Raw genomic sequence first — 17,685 nt, forward strand, 5'->3', positions numbered from 1 at the left:
TAGTTTTTTAAAAAAGGGGGAGGAAAAAAAAAATCTAAGAAGCTGTGCAGCAACCAATTTCTGTGTATGAGTTTTAAGGTGGCTGAAAACTCAAAATGCAACTGGGATTTAATTTTGCTGGACGCTCTGCAGCTGCTGCTGTCGAATACATGAGTGGATTTACTTGTCATTTTTTATTACAATGCTTTCTTAGCATAAAATCTACAATCTTGTGGTGGAATAAAATGAGATTTTTGTGGCTAATTTTGCTGTGAACATCTCGCAGCTTGCAAGCCTTTGCTAGCAAGTGTGACTCGTGACAGCAGCAGCATCTAGCTGTAGCCATTCTAGTGTAACCTGGAGCACACTTCTGAGTTCCACCTTTTGTGTTTCTGAACAATACGTCAATAATTAACATTGACAAAATAGTTTAAACAATTGATTCATAATCGTCCATGGCCGTGGAAAAAATGATTTTACTCGTTCACAAATATTTCTGCTGCAGTCAGCATAATGCAGACGTGATGGCAATGTAAACATTTAGAAAATAGCTTTTGAAATGGCAGCAATACACTTTGGTCTCGACTCGGACTAGCCGTAAACTCGTCAATCTGTTCCGAAATAAACTATTTCTGCAAGCTGAGGTCATTCAAACAGCTATCATCTTCTCAAATAAACCCAGCTTCAAAAGATTTGAACTATTGCTTCAAGATATTTAAGGTATTTGCAAGTCCTGTACCTGTTAATTCTGTTGTTGAGTATTTAGCTTTGACTTGCCTCAAAGAAAATGGAAACATTTGTCATTGTGTAAATGCTTGCAATAGAGTGAAACTAAATGAAGCGGTGGCTGCAGCTCCTCCTGTCTGCTTGGAGACACACAAGGGTAAAAGTAGCACTGACAGAATCTTTAGCGCACAAAAAAATATTAGTTACTTCACACATCTTTTCTCCTAAAACAGGGACAGGAGAACATTCAACAAAGCCAAAAAAGCAAAATGAAACTCCCGAACTCTTCAAATTTGCAGTAAGAAAGTTTAGTGACGTCACTCGAGCTTCATCAGGCTGTTAAATTCTTTACGAACTTTACTGTCACCAACAGTCCGACTCTGTCTGTACCTTCTGAAGTCAACCTTGGCCAGCAGCTCTTGTCTCTTCTTTGTCTCCTTCTCTTTCGTCATCTCCAGCTCCTCGTCACCTAACAGGACGTCTTCATATGGAAGGTCATCGAGGTCCACGTCGCCTGGCATGATGAACCTGAAAGACGGAAATTAAAAACGTCACAAACAGAATGTAGCATTCAGAAAATATTCCCTCCCAGTCAGTGAAGAGAGAAGGCAGAGAAGGCTGCTCGGTGCTTAAAAGACTCGTGCATCACAGATGGTGGTGTGTGAACACGTCCTACCTGCCACCATCTTCATTGTGCCCAATGGCTAGCAGGGCCTCGAGGTCGGTTCCCTTCAAACCGTACTCCAACAGCTCTTTGGCAGCGTCAACATTTTCTGGGACACGCTCCACACATTCGTGCAACACCCAGGAGCGCTTGCGGATCTTGCTCTAGGAGGGTTTTAAGGAACAGAAGGAGAGGTGGTGAATTCAGAGGAAATTAGAGAATCAAGGGTGTGAAAATATTCTACAAACTGTCAAAATGATGCCTGAAACCAAACAGGAAGGTTCTTGCTACATTTCATGTCGTGTTTCTTTCACCGATCTGCACACATTTGACATACAACAACCGAAAACTTGATTTAAATCTTCACATCAGTCTCTCTTAAACTTACCAGATAATCTTGTATTGAGGCGATACTGACAGGACTTTTCCTCCACTGTCTCTGATAGACTAGATCAGAGTCCAGATTATATGCCTGGGCAAGGGACAGGGCTTCACCATATTCTTCATTGTCAATCTGTATAGTAAACAAAAGAAAGTGCACAAATAAATAGATGTAATCCACAAAAAAGCCCTTTTTCTTTGCACTGGAAAAACAGCTTCACTGACAGAAATGTGCGTCCAATCTAAAGGAGATGATGCGTTTCTGAGACAAGTGTGTGCAAACTGAGAAGCAAATTAGCAAAAAAAAGTGCTTTTGTGTTCTGGTGTAAAGGGGTCAACCAAAAAAGGAAATCAATTTTACCAATTCTGTGAGGTAATTTGGGTTTAAAAAGGTTTTTCCTTTGAAGTGTCTGAATGGGTATCCCTGACACCAAATTCAAAACAAAAAGGTGACTAAACGTAGACACAAGTTGGGACACATTATAAAAATGCACCTGGATACTCAAAGACTGAAGAGAAAGATCTTAAATGAGTCGATTTTGTAATAACTGGATGTGAGATAAGGTGCGGGGTTAAGATTACAACACAATTGAGGGAAATTGAAGAGGAAAAGAATAAGGAGCAAGACATCCACCATTGAATTATCACGCAAAAGGCATCAGTACTATGCTGTTAAAATAATATTGAACCCTATCAGCCGACATCCCACAAGCAGATGTCAGTACACACAGCAGGTGCTTCAAATGACGCGCCAGCCCCAGCATGCCTACAGACTCGCAACTTACCGACATAATGACATTTAATCAGCTATGTTTATCGTATTTAACATTTTAGCGGGGCATTTTAGCAATCAGAACCTTGTAAAATCGACACACTTGTTTTTATGAGACAATGGTGGCATATAAAAATAAAAAAAAACAATTAAACAATATGAGACGCATGCTGTACTTTCACAAAATGATACAGTACTTTTGTGATAACGTATTATATGAAATAGAACTTTACAATACGTTCACAATTTGATACGATACAATACAGTACACAATATACTTTACCATCTTCTTTAATAAATAGACCAGTTTTTAAAACTTGCTTATAAAAATAATCCATCGATATGGTACACTGCACAATTCCCATTTCAAAAAAGATTTACATACATGTAAAAAAAGATGAACAAATGCAAAAATAATGATGCTACTTATCCCCTACTTTAAAAATATACAAAAATTTCTGTGTAGACACTATGAACCCAAAGATTTTCCCAGTTCTCGTACAAGCGTGTCTGTAACATAATAAATAACCTCCTTAAGGCTCTTATATTTAGCATTTCAGCTTCTTATAGTTTTATCTCTCAGCAGAGATTAGAAAAACTAACATTAGACTCAGGAATCCCTGTCGATGTTGTCATTATTCATATTAATTTGGTCTAACGTGGAGGTTCCTGCCATATTGCTGCCTTACAAAACTATTCAATCAAGCAGAAAGAGAATGACAACTCATTTTATGCCGCCTCACTTAATGTATGCGTAAGCACCTGTATATGCAAGCGTGCTGGCCGACAGACACGCTAAGTATCCCTCTCTCTCGGCATGTAGGAGTACAAAGCAACACATTAGCCAGACTGTGGCTCCTGGAGGCCAGTAAGATCTCCACGCAGTTAAACCTCACGTAGGAGGACATAAAAAATAAAAAAAGCACTTCCTCCGGTCTCTAGATCCAGCTAATATAACTGTCAGCAGCCCTGCCAGTGTGCTACTCAAGCAGGCAGAGTTTCTCCACCAAGTGCATCATCAAACTCTTCAACTTGTGAGGAGGTTGACTTAAGGAAATAGCCCACTTGACCAGAACCCACTTGTTCTTGTAAACACCCAGTGGATTTCACTAAGTAATCTAAGCAAGGTAAAAAAAAATGTCTGGGGACGGACCGGCTCCCTCTTGTTTCTGAGACTGAGTGAACGTCAGTGTCAAATTATAGAAATATCATGTAGAATTTAAGTAAATAAGATGAACTGACAGAGATCCGAAGACTAAATATTAGGGGTGCACCGCTACACAAATTATTTAGGGATTATTTGAGTTTGCCAAACAGTCTGTTTATGAATTGATTATTTGTGAAGGCAGCTATTGAGTTTAAAACAAATTTCCACGAGGAAATGGTATAATAAATGGGTTTGTGCACTGTGCTGTAAAATATCAATTGGTACATACTTTGGTTTTAGAGTCACGGTTCAAAATGGGTTTGATATGAGTTTGGCACGACAGGAAAAAGGACAGAAAGGCCAAATAGTAGGTTTTTCTCACGTTTTCTAAAGAAAAAAAACCCCCACCAATCCCCAACCCCCTTCAGTGTGAAAACCAAATAAATAAAATGTTAAAAACTTGTGCTCGTGTGCTGCGGGGAGCTTAGTAAACGCCTGGTGACGCATTTAATAAACCAGATTTTATTAAAGCCAGGGGGCCTATCAAAACATGCAAATTATGACCCCTTTGGCTTTCCATACATCCACCTCTCACTCTTCACTGTTGCAACACTTTGACACTTCTGATTCAAAACACTCAGGCAGGTCTTCAAGCTCCTGTTTGTAATCTAAATGAGCAATTCTTTCTTTGCTTTGGTGCACAGTCCTTTAGATAGTATCTTCCTGTAGCCTGCTCCTTGTGACAGTTTGCAAAAAAACAATCAACAACTGATGTTTTCTTCATCTGGTTTTATGCACCGGACGGTTTCAGTCAAACACACGGTACTGTTACACCACTCCTGAATGTGCAAAGGTAAAGTACACAAGTGTATAACTGCATACAGACAACTGAGAAGCCCCTCCTCCCCCTTTAGCTCCACACCTACATGAAGGTGAACAACAGCAAAACAACCTCAGCAGATGAGCAGCATCAGCAGTTGGGGAAGTGCCGCCGGTCCCAAGTGTAACAACGAGATAATAATGATGTATTACTTTGTAACTCTCACTGTTAGGCTTGATGGTGATGACTGATGGCATCTAATGATGATGACAATGATGAAGAAGGCAGCAGATGACGGGTCATAAAAATGACTGATGAACCACGCCGAAACGCGGGACTGTAGAGAGCAGATACCACTCTCGCTGCGCTCCGTGATGGAGCTTGTTGTCGTCTTTGCTGCAATTTGTAGCACGCAGCACCAACAGCCATATTTCTATACAGCAATTAGCATTTCAGAGAATCCCCCCCCATGAGACTGAAAAATAGCCTTAAAGCAAAGCGAGCAGCTTGCTTGGTTTTCATTTCTTCTCAGTACCACTCTGGAGCTGAGCCAACAAAACAATAGCACTTCCCCTGAGCCGAGATGGGATTTATTTAGTCAGAAACCGTTTTTGCTGATCAACCCATTGCAATTCCGTCAACGACCAAACAGATGCATGTTGCTTTCTTCAATAGATGCTAAATTAAGTGCCAGATAGAAATTAAGAGTTTCAGAGTAAATGTGGCATCCTCCATGGGAAAACAAATGCTCTTTAAAGTGATTACTGGCGTCACAATGAGATTCACAACACTCGTGCATTAGTTTTAAACCGATAACGGCTGAGCAGAAGAGATTATATAATCGTAAATAAAGCGTCTCTGAAATATTAAAGAGGCAATATTCGGTTCAACAAAATGAATTTGTAACACTGTGTGAAGCTGAAAGGATTTGTTGTCTGGAGTGCTGAGCTCAAAAAGAAAACATCCAAACCCCAACCATGAAGGCATTGCAGCATGAACACTGATGGCAGCCTTTCACAAGAGCATGTTGTTGTGCGAGCCGCGATGAATAAGTAAACAGGAAGGGGAGCACCACCGTTACGCTACCTCTTTTAGAGTTTAAACACAACCGTAGCGGGGAGCCGGAAAAAAGATCAGTAAAATCAAATAAGATTGAATTTATTTACAGGAACGTGTCACACCAGTTACATGAAGGTCATTCATCTTTTCTTTGACAGGATACTACAATACTAGTGCATTTTTTAATTAGATATTTACAATAATATTAGGTGTTCACTAATACAAATACCAGTACTTCGTATGGGTCTGATACAGAGTACTCGTACTCATAAAAGAGTTCTGATAGCACTTTACGGTGATAGAGGAGTCAGAAGGCTAAGGAGGAGAAATGTCCGCCATGTGGAGTGAAGTTTTTTTGTTTTTTTATTTGAGTTGACTGTCCTGATCCACAATCCCTACAAGTTGGTGGCAGTATTGCACCAGGAAGTTGTTTGTTAATTGCCAATAAACACCATCAGGTAAAGAAGCAGTTGTAATTGTAAGAAGTGTGAAAGGGTTTATTAATAGTACTCAGTATTGGCAAGGACTCAAAACTAAATATTTGCACTCGGTTTGAAATAAATGTGGTATCAGTGTACCCCTAATGAACATATTTATGGAGAACTTTTATTTAATATTCCAAATATCAACCTCCTTTTTGGCACAAATCCTTGTCAGAGGTTTCTGGATTATGTTTGTTACTGGACTCACTTTATACAAGTTAGTGCCACAATAAATAATAAAGTAAACTTTTAAATGTGTGAGCATGGAAACTCAGGTTTGAGGAGAAGTATTTCAAAACGCCAAAGGAATTTCTGCACCTCACTTATGAAAGTTCGCCCCTGCTCTGACTGCTCAATGGAGAAATTTCTCACTTCCGTGTGCAGTATGAGTAAAACCTTCAACACACATCACCATTCGATAATAGGTGTGTTTTGATTCCCAACTAAAGCCATCCTACCTTTCTCTGATACAGCTCCTCCGGTGTGGTGGACCTCAGGCTGACCAGGCGGTAGTTCTTGATGACGGTGCGTGGGCGCTTGCGCGGCGGCGCGAAGCGCTCCATCTCTGTCACGTAATACAGGCCCTGCTTGGCGTAGCCAAAGTAGCGGGCTTTGGCTGAAGACTCCTCGTCTATGTCGGAGTCTCCATCGTCGCCCTCCTCGTCCTCGCTGGCTCCACCACTGAGATTGCTTTCCAGGCGAACGCGCTTCTGGGCCAACCTCACCTCACACTGGGGAAACAGAAAGTGAACAGCATAATTTAGGAGGGTGCAAACAGAAAGAAAATGACCGTGCACAAAAGAACTAATGAGAAGTACAAAAAAAAAAGAAAGCAAGCACTGCTTTGGTTATTGAACCCTTTGTTTGTTTTTGATAACATCATGCATGTTTCCAATGTGACAGTGGATGAAAATAACAAAATAATTGTTTTTATTTTGCCCACATATCAAACTGATGATGGAAGATTTGGACTGGTGAATAAAATCTTCTCCGGGACATCTTAATAATTCTGGGTGGTGTTATCGTGCTCTCTGAACTGCTGCTTCATATTTAGAATTTGATCAAATCTGCCGTCCTCATCATGTAATATGCCCGTGCCATTATATAATCTCTTGATGAATAAATTTAGCCGCTCATTCTTTTCAAGCAGTCAATTGACCATGCATTTTCGGTATGTAACATTTGTGAGCCCAGAAACTCCAGATAATAATGTCACCGTCACAAACTTTTACAGTAGGCAATAAGCATGATGGGTACATCATTTTATCCACCAGTAATTCTAAAGCAGAGTAAAACTGGACTCACAGGACATTTTTCCATTACCCCACAGTCCACTGTCCTTTGTTTATTGCAATTTGAAGTCTTTATTTCTACTTTCTTAAGGCTAAAACACTTATTTACCCCCAATTATTATAATGGATTTTATTTGCAGAATGCATGTAGAATTGTTCTTACTTTTAGTATTAAACATCACTATGAATCATACTTTTATTTTTGTTATTTTTCTTAAATTTTACCAAATGTAAACACAGTTTCAGAGCATAATTTCTGGGGATTGTATTTCTCTAATCACATGTTTCGTTTCAAGATGACAACCGATTTAAAGCACAACTGAAGTGCGTTAAGGAATAAGAGATGCTACAGTTCCTTCAGTTAAGAGCCAAATGACTTGTTTTCAGCTGAATCAATGCAGCATTTTTTTTCCAAATATAGGCTCTCACTTATTTGCTTTGTAATTCCACGGGGTGACTTTTGCAAGCAGGCGACATATTTGCATTACCCTGCAAACATGCGACTTAGAAGTGATCCCAAAGCTACAGTTGTCCTTCTTCCACAAGATGCATATGTTTTGTTGGCTCAAATCACAGGAGGATTTACAGCCTTTACCCATAATGGCTCTCTGATGAAGCATATGGACAATAATACGCTCGCATTAAATGACAGATGACAAATGAAGCAGAATGGGGCTCGGCAGCACTTTTTTTTTTTAAATCTCGAGTAGGAAAACCGCACTAAATTTAATACTCTGGTGCCCGCTCAGCAGGCTGTCTGAACACAAAACATCAGCAAGGTCAAGCTGTTCAATAAAAGTCTAAATCCAAGCCATCTAAATTACTTCCCTCCACTTGTTTTATTCTGGTCTCCAGCTTTTTTGATTACCTCAGATGGGGGGTAAATATCTGCTTTAATGTGAACTGCTTAAGCACTTTTTAAAAAACAGGGAAACTCATCAACAAACAGGGTCAGATTAGTCCGCATCTTCAGAGACACACACTAAGCAGCTCACTTTCACATAAAAGCTCATTTGGACGGCACAAACAATTCAGATGCTGCTGTAGAGACAATCGCGAACATCTACACCCCCATCCCTTTCTCCTCAATCTTTAGACAGGCTGATGAAACAATTCCTAAGAGTTGCCAGCTAAAAAATACTTCTGTAAAATCTGACAAACTCAAGAAAAGCACAGGAGGGAAAGAAGATGGCAGTTCACATTACGACACTGTGTGTCTTAATCAACTTAAGCCCTAGTCTAATAATTAAAGGCCTAGCATTCCTTGAAGGAATGCATATCTTCTGTCGCCTTTTATGCCAGAGTTTAAAACTAAGATTACCTTCTGATGAGAGGGGACAGAGTTGTAGCTGCTTTGGTCAAACCTTGTAAACGATGTTATGCACAATCTCACACAATATTGCAAGCGAATGTGTTGAGGAGAACGCTCAGCTACAAGCATACCTAAATGTAGCTCAATATCTGTAACATTGACTGGGTTATAGTCATGGCTGTTTTGGCTAAGGTCGATTAGCTGTTTCGGCCATCTTGAACTGGGCCATCTTGAACTTTTGAGTCCAAAACGCAATCAGTTATAGATGTAAATCCAATGATTACTTTCTGAGAGTTTCACTAGAATCTGTCCAGTGCAGGGTTAGGCAATCCTGGTCCTCGAGGGCCACTATCCTGCATGTTTTCCTTGTTTCCCTGCTCCAACACACCTGATTCATGATTAAATCACCTCTTCATGTTCTGCAGAAGCCTGTTAATCACCCATTGATTCAAATCAGGTATGCTGGAGCAGAGAAACAAGTAAAAACATGCAGGGTAGTGGCATTCAAGGACCAAGATCGCCTACCCCTGGTCCAGTGGATCATGAGGTGTTTTGCTAACAAACAGGGCTGTTGCCAACAGTTCTTGCCAAGGTTTCAAGCAAAGAAGTCGTGCAATGGGTAGTGTTTGGGGTATGTGATGGGAATAACTCTCAAATACTACCACCGAAATTTCACCACAATATATGTAAAACTGACTGAGCTAAAGTTGTTTTTGTTTGAGCTGAGCTCGTTTAGCTGTGGCAGCCATCTTGAATGGAGTTGAGTCCAAAGGTTAATCAGTTGTAGATGTACATCCATTGATTGCTTTCTGAAAGCTTCATTAAAAAACATCCACTTGTTAGTGAGATACACACACACACACACACACACACAGGCAAAAACATTATGGCCTTCACCAGCAGACATTAATTCAGAACTGACACTCAACACCATATCTGCGACTTGTCTAACATGGTTTTTTTTGTTCCCTGAACAGAACAAGCTGACTTCGGGCTTGTGTCCCCTTTAACTGAACAGTTTTTGAATGGATGAAAGTGGAGTTAAAGCACTCTCCTCTCCTCTACAATATGTCTGCTAAAGGTCACAGTCTATGAATAGTGTTAAAGGATGCTCGCTTGAGTCCCAAACGTTACTGAGCAACTCCCCCACACCCCTGCTTCTTTCCCCTCATCAGACCGCACGCACTCATCTCTCAGCGTGGCATTTACCTCCAGGCTGAGAAAGCCCCCGTCATGCGCGGCGGTGACTCTGGGCGAGGGCTCGAACCACTCGCAGGACTTCCCCAGAAGGTTGCGCAGCGTCCTGACCGACGAGACGGTGACCGAGCCGGAGCAGCGAGCCAGAATCAGCACGCCGTCACTCCACCAGCTCACGTCCACCAGCGGGTAGTACTGCTCCTTATCTGGGAAAGGTTTGGTGACACATGAAGAAGCAAGTAAGGCTGTGTAAAAGCTTTGTGCACTTAGTAGACCCATCTTTTGGGATGATAATCCACTTATCCCCCTACAAAAAAAAACATTTTTTAGTAAACTACTTCTGCCTGTTTGACATGTTGTATATGTGTAGATATGACTTATCACTTGTCATACTTGAGATGAGGACATATACATGGATTAATGCTTTCATAAAATGTCATAGCTGTCTCCACTACTGGCCTGAAACTGTCAAAATAAGATTATAGTCAACTACTGAAGCCACATCCAAAGGCATTTTTACTGAAGCAGGGAAATATTTTCTAGCCCTGCCATATACTATAAGCTTTATACGTCTAAACAACTGTGCAATTCAAAGAATCAGACGTGTCAAAGATCATTACACTGTAGCCAAAGTGCACAGCAATGTCAGCAACAAAGTACGCTCTTTTTTTTCTACCCCTTCAGGCCCAAATACCTTTTATTTTCTTCCTTCTCTCCAGTGATGTCCTCCACTCTGGGTTGATCTCTTCAAATCCTGGCTGCAGGGAGGATGGAAAGATGGAGGCACCAAGGCAGCGAGGAGAAAAAAAGAAAGCAAGCGAGAGAGAGAGAGAGAGAGAGAAAGAGATGTGGGAAGAAATAATCTGCTCTAACCCTGTTTACACTTACAGCAGCTCTACCAGTGGCACAGCAGAACACGCGCTGCATTAATCAGCGAAACGTTCTGCGAAGGTGGGTTCTCCATAAGCCCCCTCGCGTTATGCGGGATGGATGGGAGAAAACACAAACGCGCACACACACATGTGACTATCCCAGAAGGAGACTGCATTATTACAGTCAGTCAAGCATCTAATGTACAAAATATTATTGAGACAAGCTGCCGAAAGCCGACAGGTTTAGTCTGCTGGAGCCAAATCGGACAAACACAAGCGGTGTACCTGCTCTTCTTGGCTCCATGTGGCCCTCTGTTTAAGGGAGGGGACGTCCCAAAGAGACAAACGACCCGAGAAGTGGATGACGGCCAGAAGCGTCCCATCGGGGCTCAGGCTCATGCGGAACACGCCATCCTGGCCAACACAAATGCACAATTCGGAAACGAATCTCCAGCAGCATTGTATAGATTTGAATTTGCGGCGAGGTGAACGTAGAGGAGGTACCTTTTCATCCCCTTGTCTTGAAAACCATCTAAAGCTGGGCATTCTGAGGAAACCTCTCTTCTGTTTCTAACACATGTGGAGGGGAAAATGTTTGTTGAAACACAGTGAGTTTTAATTTTTTATTTTTTTTTGAAAGCGCACAGATCTATAAACGTCTCACCGGACTGATGTCGTCCTCGTAGCTGGTGACCTGCTTGTAGTGCGGTGAGCTCGAAAGCGCCCTCCAGGCGGTGATGCCGCTGCACGAGGCCTTGGACGCACCATCAGCGCCTGACTCGCAGCCACCTATCAGCAGCAATCTGTAAACACACACAGAGCGGTGAACGCCTTCTTGATTGCACTTTTAACCTTGTCATCCTTTCACCCGGGCTCAAACTAATGCATCACTATTAATTCTCCACTGAGAAAGCAGTAAACATCATTTATCAGGGAGAGAGGGCTGGTTGGAATCATCAGTTAAGCTCAGTTAAGACAAAAAAAAAAAAGGACCACAATGATCAGTGCTCATTTGTCTTTATAGTAAGAACAACCAAATGCAACTAAAGTGTAAATAAAAAGTGACTTTTCAGCTCAATACTGCCCCCTGGTGTAAGACATCTGATTATTTAACTTGTGCACAAATCAGGGTTATTTTGCAAGACAAAGAGCTAATATGTGTGTGATATGATCACATCTAACAGAAGCTACCCTGTTCGGTAGCTTTAAAAAGCAGATTTATTCAGAACACCTCGAGTAAGCTTGATGCCCACCTTCAAGTCTGCACATGCATTTTAAAATAACATGATTTTCATCAGCTTTTCAAAGTGCCTTTCTCAAAACCGATTTCTCCACCTTTCTGTTTCCCTCATCCTTCTTCCATTCTCTCTGATGCTGACCCAGTTTTAACACGGGGCATCATTAAAGTTTCATCTCATCTATCAGTTGGCAAACATTTGGCAGCAGCTGCCAAAATCCATTACATTTCCACGTCAGGTTTTTCTTTGCCAGAGTAAATTTAGGCGGTTTATGCAGCCCATGCACCCTGGTGAACACCGTAGGGCCACAAAAATGAGCCAAATAAAATCAATCCAAACCTCTGAATGCATCGTGGCAGGAAGGAGCGAGGACAGTTTTTTTTTTTTTTTTTTTTCGCTTCGGTGCAGTGATTTCCTGCAGGTATTACATTAAAGAGATGAGTTCATTTATTCCTTAGTAAGCCCCCTGGCCTCATTTGACTTTGGAACATCATATGCAGAGGCAGGATGTCTCTGTGAGAAACTGTGCATTTGCTGCTACCACTGACTCCGTTTTGGCACTTTTCCCGCTGCCTGATTGAGCTCAATTTTCATGCTTTGAACGACACAGCACCACCTTTACGTAAGCTGGCTTTAGCTGATCAGTGTAACAGAGCCAGAATAAACACCAGTGACAAAGACGTGGAACGCTTTTGCTGCAAAAATGTGGCCATCTTTGAATAAAACAATGACTTTTTCTGAGGAGTTAGCTGGAACTCCGCTCTGCGGTGCAAATATTTTTGACCAAGTGACCCTATATTAACACAAAAATGGCTTATAGCTCAGTCAGTTTTACAGTTATTGAGCTAAAATTTGTCGTGGTAGTAGCTGAGAGTCATCCCAAACACATACTAGAAGGACTACATGATGCACAACACCTTTGCTTAAAACTTCGCCACTGATTGCTCGAGTCAACACTGTTCGTAGAATATCTCCTTAACTTTTGGATGGAGTTTAATGAAACTTTCAGAAAGTCATCATTGGATGTATATCTACACCTGATTAACTAATGGAGTCAAGATGGCTACTACATCCTTAACAAATACACAAATGGCTACAACTCAGTCAATTTTACAGATTTTGAGCTAAAATTTGGTGTGGGAATGATTAAAAGTCCTCCTCAACACATCCATGAACTAATGTCTCATGAGGGTGCACAAAATATAATTAACATGGTTTGACCAAATCAGCTTTAACTCTGTTCTTTCTCATCATGAGATGATCTTAGTTTAGTTTGGCTTGAAAGGCAGTGGGAAATATGCACTCCTTTAATTATTTTTTGATTTGAGTCAGCGTTTGCTTTACCCAAAAAAATAAATAAATAAATGGGGGAAAAAAAACCAAACCACTTATTTGAGATCATTCAGTCTGCAAATATTTAAATAAAGGGCCACATCATTTGAATTGCAATGTCGTTAACTCTAATTTAGTTCCAGCACACTTATCAAAACAAAACAAGATTTAGGAGCCTGATGACGAGTCCCTTAGATATGAAATGATGAAAGAGTTGGAAATCCCTCAACAACTTTTCAGTTTCAGATATTTAATTGCTATATGGCACGGTTTCATTGGCAGTAAGTTTCAGGATGCGCACAGATCCAAAGGATTTGTAAGGATGCCTGTAGATGCCTGAATATAAATGTAAGAAAAACACTCGTGATCAAACGCTGAGCTAATGGAGGCAGTCTTGGACTGTGGAGTACTCGAGAGAAAATAAATTCTCCAAGGGAGTCAAGTGAAGGCTACAGATAATAATTAGGCTGCCACTGATGGATTAAAAGCTTAATGTAGGCAAAAAAAAAAAAAGTCTTATTTATTAAAAAAAAAAAAAAAGAAGCTCGTCATTTCATTTGTATTCAAAAAGCACAGTGACACGGTGTTTAAGTGTTGATGGCGGTCAACGTACCGGTGAGCGGGGAGGTAAATGGCGGAGGTGACGCCGTGGGAGTGCTGGGGGGAGAAACTGAAGGCGTGGTTCTCCTGGAAGTTCTGATTGGTTCCGACGCTGAAAAGAAAAAAAAAGAAAACAGAGCAACAGGAGGACAGAGAGGATGATGATCGAATCAAATTAACTTTTGGGCACATAAACAATCAAAACACGAACACTCTTGAGGAAACCGTTAATGGTGCAGCAAAGCTGCTTTGAGGGAGATGACAGAGCAATTTCTCTCCCCGCTGCAATAAAAATGAGACATGGCAAAATATATAATCTAATTAAGGAGGGCGATCTAAATTAAATTGGTACATGTGGTGTAATTTGTGCTGGGGTATCTCACAGGGGAAATCTTTCCTTGCTGTGTATTCATACAGAGAAGAGATAAAGAAGTTTAAGAAAAAAAAAAAAAAAGGCACATATAGGAACTAGAACGTTTCTGAAGAAATTTTAAAGAGCCATTGCCTGAAATTCCAGCATTACTACCGTTCTGATCTAAACTAAGACAAAACGCCCGCATTTTGGCATATAAACCATTTAGGAAATGTAAAAAGAGACAAGATCAAAATAAATGTCAAAGCTGCTGCCTGTGGCTCATTAGGGTCACCATGGTAACCACACAAGAGAGGCAGATTGAAACAGACTGAAAAGTAAGCCTCAAACAAACAGCCGCTGTGAAAAAGCTGTCTCTGTTTCTATGTTGGAGATACGATTAGTTAAATAGACCCCTCACTTCCTGTTTTGAAGAGAATATTTTGAACTGAAGTGCAGTGAATTGTGGGTGCGCCCTCTGCATCCTGAAGGGACGCGAGAGAAAACCTTAAGGCCTAGAGCAGTGACAGACACACTGGGTAAAAAGGGACAAGATGCCAGCGTTTTGATGTATAATTTGTACAAGTACCAAAAAACGATTGTAGGAGTAAGAAGAGTTTGTTTGCGAAGGTTTTTACATGTTTAGACAGTTCAAAAGAGAAATCAACGGTCAGGTGAACTTCCGATGGAGCCCAAAAATCATAAACCCTTAACTGGGATTGTGTAAAAACTGTAAATGCTATCAAAATGCCAGTTCAGATACGTGTGATCCAACTGTCTGCGACCCGTTTAAACTTCAAATGATATTTCTACTGTGAAGAATGCCTGCGCCTGAGGTTTTCTCATCTGTTTCACCAAAAATCCCATTAGTCACTATTGTATTTTTGTGCTTTCTTTTATGAATTTTCCCCACGTTGTACGATGTGCTGCGACCCAAAGTCATAGCACACTATTCCCAATCAAGCAGCACGTTTTGATGTCTAATTTGCATGTTTTTCTCCATGGTTGTGCAACAAGATACAGGAATAGAAATGATGGTGTGTCGGTGCTTATGCATTGGCACCCTTAAATAGCTGCAGGATGTTGACAGGTTAGCTTACGCCATACATTTAGGTGTTTAGCACACTTTTTTTTTTGCCTAGAGAGGAGTAAAAAAGTTGAGTCCCTGTAATGACTAGTCCATAATTCATAAACTCTAATTCAACGTATTTAGGAACAATATTAGAATGCAGCAAAAATAACAGCGTGAACGTGAGCTCCATACTCAAAGCGAACCTTCAAAAATACTTCCTGAGGAAATCCGGCTCAAACGTCTCTCACATCTTAATTACCTCCGCACACGTATAGGTATACATCTCAAAAGGCAGCTATCACCGTCTGTCTGCCTGTAATGTGAAAATAAAGGCGAAGGAAGGAGTTAACGTGCAGGACCTCATCTGATTAAGATGCAACACACACGCTAAACTTCACCCTGGGTATTAGGAGCCCTAGGGTCTGGTGGAACGGCAACAATGAAACAGTAAAATGAGGAATCTCTAAATAAAAAATTTTAAAAAGTGCCAATAGTAAATTTAAAAAGGGGATGATGACAGCAGGCACGAGGACAGAGCATACATAAATAAGATGTGTTGAAATATTTAAGATGCGTGTTTGAATAAGGAGGCGCCTGAATCGGTATTCAGAGAGAGATATCCCTTTAAGCAAAAAACAAGCACGCTGCATCAAATCGGATCACAAACGAGGTGCGCTGCTGGGTGGTTGGGTTTCACAGCGAACGCAAAGTTCAGACTCTGCGCGTCGGCACAAGCAGCAAACCTGAGCGTCCTGATAAAAATCAACACCAAAACGCTGCTAATAATTAAAACTGCTGCGTATCAGGGCTGTTAACAAAAACTGTTGATTGTTTTGGGTTTTTTTGAAAAACTGACACCATTATGCCAGATTTTAGCTTCCTGACAACAACTCATAATTATGCTGTTTGCGGTGTGAAACACGGCAGCGTTGTGGGTGGAAAAGGGGGCAATTTAGTCACACCTGCTAACAGATTTTCAAGCAAGTTAATATTCACCGTCAGTGTCAATAAAAATAAAGGGTAACTTTCTCTTTGTCGAGCGTGCAGAGGAAACTGATGAAGAGAGCACTTTTGAAAACATGTCTTTTGTCTATAAACTGATAGAATTTTTGACCATCTATACAGATTTTTTACACTACCGTGGAAGTTGAGCTTGTTTAAAACTAAATATAAAGTTACATCTCAAGTCCAAAATCTAGTATTTAAATTATCTCAGTTCAAAATACACTCATATGATTTGAGAGCAATGTACATTGAATATAAAATGTCTACATGCTCCTGTTAAAATACCAGATTTCTATAATTTTATCCATGATAAGTCATTTAAAAACTTTTTTCTACCTTCATTGAGACATGTATTCTGTACAATTAAACTAAAAAAAATAATCTGTTGTGGTGTAAAATATAAGAAGTAAAAAGATACAAAAAACTGGTTACCTAAGTGCACACCTTAAACTAATATTTTACTGAAGCATCTCCTGATTTATTTATATCTCTGGTCTTCTTAGAAAGGAGTCCATCAGCAGGTCACACCCTGACTTGGTCATTTGTGCCTACTCTTCCTTCTAAAAGGGCTCGAAATCTGTCAGATTGTGAGGGTGGATTTAGGTCTTAACTCTGGCTAGAGGTGAGGCCTAAACTTCTGGTGAAGCCTTTATTTTGTTGTTTTGGATGTGTGCTTGGGGTCGGTGCTGTTTTGAAAAAAAAAATGAATTCCTTTCCATTTTCAGCTTTTGAGAGAACATTTATTTGTATTTTATCATTCCATCCACCTTCTGTAAAAAACCCAGATACAGCCAAAGAAAAGCAGCCCCACAGCATGCTGCTGCCACCACCATGTTTCCCTGTGGGGATGGGCTTCTTTTGGTGATGCAGTCTTGCTCACACACCAAACATACCATCTGGATGAAGCCAAAAAAAAAAAAAATCAACATTGGCTTCATCAAACCATAACATTTTGTGAGACTTGATGTATTTTTTTTTTTAGCCAGGCCCGGCTGTTTTTCTTTGTCTCTACCCCACAGTAAAAACATATGGAGAACACATGCAGACATGACCAGCACTTGTCAGGACCTCCCACAGCTCTTTCAGTGTTTCTGTAGGCCTCTCTGCAGCCTCCCTAACTACTTCCCATCTGGTCTTTTTTTGATCAGTTTTGGAGGGGTGTCAAGTTCTCGGTAACGTCGCTGTTGTTTCATATTTTCTCCACTTCTTGATGACTGTCGCTGCTGTGTCCCTTGGGATATCTAACATTGTTTTGGAACCTTCTCCTGACTGGTACTCTTTACTAATGAGATCTGTCTGATGCCACGTAAGCTCTTTGCGAACTTTGGCTTTTGCTGTAGGATGCAACAAAGTAAATGTCAGGAAAGTCCTGCTGGGAGAAGC

At 40.7% G+C, this 17,685-nt stretch overlaps 1 protein-coding gene across 1 annotated transcript in view; it reads right to left on the minus strand.

Moving 5' to 3' along the window:
* nbas (NBAS subunit of NRZ tethering complex) overlaps positions 1 to 17,685 on the minus strand; it is a 174,465-nt gene that overhangs the window by 144,873 nt on the left and 11,907 nt on the right. The window contains exons 9-18 of the mRNA XM_017427358.3: positions 13,887 to 13,985; positions 11,368 to 11,506; positions 11,208 to 11,273; positions 10,989 to 11,117; positions 10,526 to 10,589; positions 9,844 to 10,037; positions 6,489 to 6,761; positions 1,758 to 1,883; positions 1,382 to 1,533; positions 1,096 to 1,233 (exon numbers count right to left, since the gene is read on the minus strand). Of these exons, the coding sequence (XP_017282847.1) occupies positions 1,096 to 1,233; positions 1,382 to 1,533; positions 1,758 to 1,883; positions 6,489 to 6,761; positions 9,844 to 10,037; positions 10,526 to 10,589; positions 10,989 to 11,117; positions 11,208 to 11,273; positions 11,368 to 11,506; positions 13,887 to 13,985 (1,380 nt within the window). The remainder of the gene's footprint in view (positions 1 to 1,095; positions 1,234 to 1,381; positions 1,534 to 1,757; positions 1,884 to 6,488; positions 6,762 to 9,843; positions 10,038 to 10,525; positions 10,590 to 10,988; positions 11,118 to 11,207; positions 11,274 to 11,367; positions 11,507 to 13,886; positions 13,986 to 17,685) is intronic.

The sequence above is a fragment of the Kryptolebias marmoratus genome, linkage group LG19, assembly GCF_001649575.2.
Source record: "Kryptolebias marmoratus isolate JLee-2015 linkage group LG19, ASM164957v2, whole genome shotgun sequence".
Lineage (NCBI taxonomy): Eukaryota > Metazoa > Chordata > Actinopteri > Cyprinodontiformes > Rivulidae > Kryptolebias > Kryptolebias marmoratus.